The 6612-nt window shown below is 35.1% G+C and overlaps 1 protein-coding gene and 3 non-coding genes across 4 annotated transcripts; 1 reads left to right on the top strand and 3 right to left on the bottom strand.

Annotated features, from left to right (window-relative positions):
• The first annotated feature begins 1176 nt into the window (after nt 1–1176).
• Nucleotides 1177–3178, top strand: Y37E3.30 (Rx N-terminal domain-containing protein). Its single transcript, NM_001306350.3, has 4 exons — nt 1177–1309; nt 2028–2311; nt 2718–2884; nt 2934–3178. Exons 1-3 carry the CDS (start codon nt 1301–1303, stop codon nt 2806–2808), a joined length of 384 nt encoding a protein of 127 aa, NP_001293279.1. The 5' UTR covers nt 1177–1300; the 3' UTR covers nt 2809–2884; nt 2934–3178.
• Nucleotides 2764–2784, bottom strand: Y37E3.23. Its single transcript, NR_049967.2, has one exon. It is a non-coding gene; the product is annotated as an Unclassified non-coding RNA Y37E3.23 (non-coding RNA).
• Y37E3.24 lies at nt 3000–3016 on the bottom strand. Its single transcript, NR_049966.1, has one exon. It is a non-coding gene; the product is annotated as an Unclassified non-coding RNA Y37E3.24 (non-coding RNA).
• On the bottom strand, nt 3093–3112 carry Y37E3.25. Its single transcript, NR_049965.1, has one exon. It is a non-coding gene; the product is annotated as an Unclassified non-coding RNA Y37E3.25 (non-coding RNA).
• Nucleotides 3179–6612: the final 3434 nt, after the last annotated feature.

Genomic DNA, 6612 nt, shown 5'->3' with positions numbered 1-6612 from the left:
TAGTTGACATGCTATTACCAATCTTCGAATCCTTGGAGGATACTTAGTGTCTTCTCAAAAATCAGAAGATTTCCCTGGTAGAGGCGTATGGGGTGTTTGCAAATTCATGAGCATGAACATGACGTAAGATGCTAAAAACTTTTAAAACTCGTTTTCGGGAATGTATCCAACATCTCCATGTGCTCCAGTTTCATTACAAACATCACATCCACAGTAGTTTGACGGGTGATTATACATGTATATACCACTTTACAAATTCCTCGTCATAGTTATCAGGATGGTTGAACAGATATGAAAAGTATCCTTTTGAAGTACTTCAGCCCATTAAAGCTTGGCGCTGATGATTGTCATTCCATTTAGAAGAAGCATTCAGCTCAAGGTCCAACTAGGCGAGTAGCATGACATGATCGTACCTGAAATATTTTTTTGTAAAGTGAAATTTTTAACAAAAAAAAATGCAATATTGCAAAGGGTTTCAAATTTGTTAAGTTTTTTCACTGAGGCACTAGAGTATTGTTAGTTATTTTATTAATTCACTTACAATTAAAAGAAAAATAGTATTGCAGGCATTAAGCACTGTCAAATAGGGCTTTCATGCAGGCGCCTGCCTGCCTGACCTTTAGGCGAAATTTGAAAGGCAGCCAGGCCCTGCAGCCGCTCCTTTTTTTGATTACCCTATTTTAGTCTCGTATTCCTACCTCTATCCTACAAAACAAATTAGGGACTAGAAATTGTTTATCTTAAAATCACTCAATTGAATTTTGCCCAAAAAATACGACCATCCTTTTTGCCAAAACACTCAAAAATATAATTTCAACGAAACACATTTTGAAAACTGGTTGCCGGTTGCCGAAAATGTTTGGGTTCGGCAACTTCGGCATTTGCCGGTTGCCGAAAATCTCGGTTGCATTAAAAATAAATAAATAAAATTTTGCACGTTTGCCGGAAACATTTGCCGCACAGCCTTGTAATTTTAATTTTAAAAGAGTATGTAGTTTCCGATTCCGATACATGTTTTTTTATTTTCACTACAAAAATGACGTCAGAAATCGGAATCTGAGAGCCCATATTGCAGATGTAGATAACCAACAGACAGTTACGTCATAAGGAAGAGACCGTGCAACAATGCACCATAAATCTGCGCGTTTTTGGGGGTCATTGCCTCCAGGGTTTGCCATATTGCCTTTCGATGGACGTCTAGTCATTCTATGTTTTCTTCAGGGTGACTGGTGGTCGCCCTCTTCTTATTCTATTGACTTTTCTTGAACTTTTCTTTCAAACACTTGGAATTGGTTAAAGGATGTTAATGGTGAGTATATAGGATTCACTTAAAATTAAAATAAATATTCCTTTCAAGTTTATAGGTCTTGTTAGAATTTTGCCAGTAAACTTTAATAAAGGATAATAAAATCAGATTAGAAAAATAAGTGTCAAACTTTTTGGGCAAAATTCAATTGAGTGATTTTAAGATAAACAATTTCTAGTCCCTAATTTGTTTTGTAGGATAGAGGTAGGAATACGAGACTAAAATAGGGTAATCAATATTTCATTCGTTTGTATTTTTCAAATATTTAAATGACTATTTACCCTGAAAGTATAAACCCCCGAACGTTAATATTTTTGATAACTTAGAAAACGTTCCATATAAAATGCATCAGTACCAGTAAAAACATTTCATACTATTATACCGTATTTCTTAGGTATGTAGTACCAGTTTTAGGGCACCTACTTAGTGAGACGTAGTATTATTTCACAGTGGAGCTTCCATGGTGGGCAGGAGCGGTTGCAGGGCCTGGCTGCCTTTCAAATTTCGCCTAAAGGTCAGGCAGGTAGGCGCCTGCATGAAAGCCCTATTTGACAGTGCTTAATGCCTGCAATACTATTTTTCTTTTAATTGTAAGTGAATTAATAAAATAACTGACAATGGTCTAGTGCCTCAGTAAAAAAACTTAACAAATTTGAAACCCTTTGCAATATTGCATTTTTTTTGTTAAAAATTTCACTTTACAAAAAAATATATATTTTAGAACATGATCGAAATCCTTGTGAACGATAGAGTGGTGGCTGCCAACACTCTCGAGGAGATGCTCGACACTCTGCTAGAGTCTATGGCCAGATTGCTGGATCGTCTCCAGCGCGGTCGAAGAATGCTGGAACACGTCGTCGGGAACGGCGACGGGGGAGTCGACGACGAATTTGAAGAAATTCGCCGAGCAAGATTCAACATCTTGATCGGTGTGCTCGAGGGCTTGTCACTGAAAGCCAAAGGAGTCAGGAAGGCATACAAAGCCACAAAGGCATTGCGTGACAGGTGTGTTTTTTTTAAAGTTAAAGATGGAATTATGAATGCCGAAAACTGTTTTTTAGAAAGCTTATATAGTATTTTCCGGGCATCATTCACATTGTTTGTGCGCGAAAAAGACACCAATTGTGAATGAATTGGTTGCAAAATGTTAATTTCTTTAGAGCTGAGCGGAATAAATTTAGAATTTAACATATTGTACACAATTTCAACAAGAATATGTATTTGTTTAGTAGTTGCATTTTGAATAGAAGAACGATTACGTTTCATAACACGATTAAGAAAATCAGTATGAACAATTCCCCTTTTTTTCTCGTATTTAACATGCACCGATTTATAGTGCTAAGACACTCTGATTTTTTACCAAATAAATTGTTTTGATATTTTTTCTCATTTATTTAATCATTTTTTTCAGATGCAAAATTTCCGCCCCATGCTTACTTTTTTGGATTCAAACATTCGGCAATGGGGTACCCTACGACTTGACGAAATCAATCAAATTTTGAGGCAAATGGGGCCCGTCTAGGTGATCTTTCAACACGGCGGGAGGAAAGCTGGGATTATCCAACTTTCAAATAATGAGTAAGTTTTATAGATTATTTTTTTATCATCAAAATTAAACCATTTTCAGTGCACATCTAATGTTCGGACCACCGAGACGCATGATAACGGTAGAAGACCACTTCCGCAGACGCTACAACGTGCAACTAAGACACCCCGAACTCAGACTCTTCCACTTCAACAATGAACCACAAGCGAAATCGCCCATCGAGGCAGCCATCATAAGAAGACTATGATCGGCTGATTGTCTTTTTTTTTTCACAAAATCACAAAAAATTGTCTTTTATCTTTTTTTTTAAATAAAATGTATTTTTCTTTTTTTTTTTCTTTTTTAAACTTAAAAAAAAATAAAACAACGTATATCTTACAAGGGAAGGCTCTGAACTCGTTATCGGACTTCGTTACTTTGCTCAGCTCTCTCGAAATAGCATCTCCGGTAAAATCCTCGAGATTCTTCCTCGTCAGCTTCATCGTTGACAAGCTTGAGCTCGTTTCGGTGGTTCTCCAACCGAGTTTTGGTGAGCTCAATCAAACCAGTGACTTTTTCGATTGCTTCAGCAATGTTTTCATACACGCTGTGTTTTGAGTCTAGGGTGATTACAATCATCTAAAAAATTAGTCATGCAAAATAAAATGTTCAATTAAAAATAGTAAAATCAGGTTGGAATGACCCGTGTATTTAAAAGAAGAAAAAAAACATTTGTTAAAAAAAAGTGTTTTATAGAAAAAAGTTTAACGAACAATTTTAATTAATAGACATATTGCGCAAAGTCTCCAGACTCAGGGCGTTGCTGACATCAATGGTGAATGTAAACATGATGCCTGGAGTTACAGTGCTGAAAGTTAGACAAATATGAAAAAGTGCTTTTTAAAAAACATGCAATTACCTATCGGGGAGAACTCTCAAAATCTCCAAAAACTTTTCGTAGACTTTGATCGAGTTGAAGTGACGCTGGATAAGTCGGTGCTCCTCCATTATTTTGGAGATGGGTGCTGTTGTGTATGTTTCATTTTCCAGTTCCATATCGGTCGTGCTGTTAATGACGAGCAATCGATCACGATGAATTGTGATTTGCTGTCTTTTATTGTGAATCATTGTTTCAAAAATTCGGATTGCCTCAATCAAGGTCCCAAAAGTTTTACGGTTAGCAACCACTGACGTTGACGCTGCTCCAATCACTGCCGCTGCCACCGAGGATTGATCACCCTATTCTTGTTGTTTTCTTCTGTTTTTTTGTTTTTTCTGATTTTTGTTTGTTTGTTTTTTTATATGTTCCATTGTTTTTTTTTAATGAAAATTAATTGCTGATACCGTATTTCTTCTATCAATATGTCTGCAATACTATTTTTCGAGATGAAGAGGATAGGAAAACTGGATATTTGAAGAGCAGAAGTTAAGAAGAGTTTATGATCAACTGTATCGTGTCAAAAATTGTTTAGTTACGTACTTAAGGTGCAAATAATAACAAAATGTCGCCTAATTTTAGTTTTGCACTTGCCGCAAGAGAATTTGTATTACGAACGTGTACGTGTATTTTCAGTAAAATCGAAAATTTTCACTGAAAATGTTTTTTCTGAAAGTTGATAAAAATAGTAAAAAAAACATATATTATACAAGTTTTAGCCCATCACTCTCAAAAAAAAACCCTTAAATTAACCTACATATCTTGAGAAAAATTCCAAAAAGTAGATTTTCATGTAAATCAATTCAAGGGTTTTTTTAAGAATTATGAAGTGAAACTTGTATGGTATGATTTTTCCATCATTTCCAACTATTTGAAAACATTTTATATCAACTTTTAGAAAAAAAATTTCAAATCCTTCCTTCACTACTGAAATTTTTAACAAAAAAAAAAGCAATATTGCAAAGGGTTTCAAATTTGTTAAGTTTTTTTACTGAGGCACTAGAGTATTGTTAGTTATTTTATTAATTCACTTACAATTAAAAGAAAAATAGTATTGCAGGCATTAAGCACTGTCAAATAGGGCTTTCATGCAGGCGCCTACCTGCCTGACCTTTACAAGGGAAGTCTTTGAGGGGGTCCGTAGATTTGGGATTCTCATGTTGAAATTCCAATAGAAGAGTATTCCAGATGATCCCTCCAAAAAATTTAGCTACCCCGGTTGGGTTTCAGCAAAGTTATGACGTTTTGAAAATTCGGTCTGAAATCGGTTGATTTGTATACTAAATCAACGGTCGACATCAGCCCGGGACACCATAGTTGTCACCAGGCGCGTGGTGTGAGCAAATCATCGGTTGGTTGGTTAAGTAGTAACGAGATGGGTTCTGGTGGTGAAGGTTGTGGGTTCGATCCCTTGCGTTATAAAGCTTTTTTTAAGTTTTTACTGTATTTTAAAAACAGTAAAAAGTGTGATTGAAATTACTTTTACTGACTTTCTCCACCCTTTTGAGTTTCTTATAAACGTTTGTATCACATTTTCTCACATTTTTTGAATTAAAAAAATTTCAAAAAAAATCAAAATTTTCATCATCAAAGTCATGAAAAAAAATAGAATTTTCAGATTTTCAGATAACTATAAAAAACCCACCGAAAGATTATTTTCATTATTAAACTCATGGTTACGGTCCACGTTCGTACGATTCCACCTGGAGCGACTTCTTTCATTCAACCTTGTGACATCTACCTCTTCTGCCCAATGAAAAACTTCGTCAAAAAAGTTCAATCCCATATCATCTACGCTGGAATCGAGTTCAAGCCCCATGAGCGTGACAATATTCTCCGTTTGATTTCGGCCGTGTACTTCTTTTTCTGTGCACCCAGATTCGAGACATGCTGGCAGTACGGTTGGTTCAAAGGAGGCTACATTGACTCACATCCATCTGAATTCGAGACACCTTCCAAATACTGTCTCGAAGCTACTGGCAAATGCATACTACAATGCCAAAACGCGGCATATGTCCGTTGTCCATATTGCAAAAAATGTATCTGCTTTCACCATGTGGAAGTGGATTCCCAGCTCACAGATGCTCCTAATTCACGAGTTTATTACTTTTTTTAAAAATTAACGTTATGTTCTGTTCGTTCTGCTAATTTATTCCGGCGTGTTTTCAAAATTTTCTGAGATTTCTATTTTTTTTTCATGACTTTGATGATGAAAATTTTGATTTTTTTTGAAATTTTTTTAATTCAAAAAATGTGAGAAAATGTGATGCAAACGTTTATAAGAAACTCAAAAAGGTGGAGAAAGTCAGTAAAAGTAATTTCAATCACACTTTTTACTGTTTTTAAAATACAGTAAAAACTTTAAAAAAAAGCTTTATAACGCAAGGGATCGAACCCACAACCTTCACCACCAGAACCCATCTCGTTACTACTTAACCACAGTTAAATCGCGGGGTATACATTGTGTCTTTTGAGGCATAAATCATACATCAGCGAAGCGCAAACGCACACAGTGCTTTCTTTACGAAACTTTACAGACATACATTTAAAGGGATAATGATCATGCATCATAAACAATAGCTTCATCAAGCTTCGAATAACATTGGTCAGTTCAAGTTACATATTCAATTAATAAAATATTTTTTCGACAATTTTTCAAAACTTTTGTTTTTTAAATGATTTTTCAAATTTTAAACACTAGAATTTGATTTTTATCATTTAAACATTTAAACTAATGTAGAAGAAAAAACTTTGTATCAAAAATTTCAAAATTTAGAGAAATTAGTAACTTGGACAAAACTGAACTAAACTTATTTGAACTGTCCAAAGTTATTCGAAGCTTGA

The sequence above is a fragment of the Caenorhabditis elegans genome, chromosome I (genome assembly GCF_000002985.6).
Source record: "Caenorhabditis elegans chromosome I".
Lineage (NCBI taxonomy): Eukaryota > Metazoa > Nematoda > Chromadorea > Rhabditida > Rhabditidae > Caenorhabditis > Caenorhabditis elegans.
This window is presented reverse-complemented; position numbering and strand designations above follow the sequence as displayed.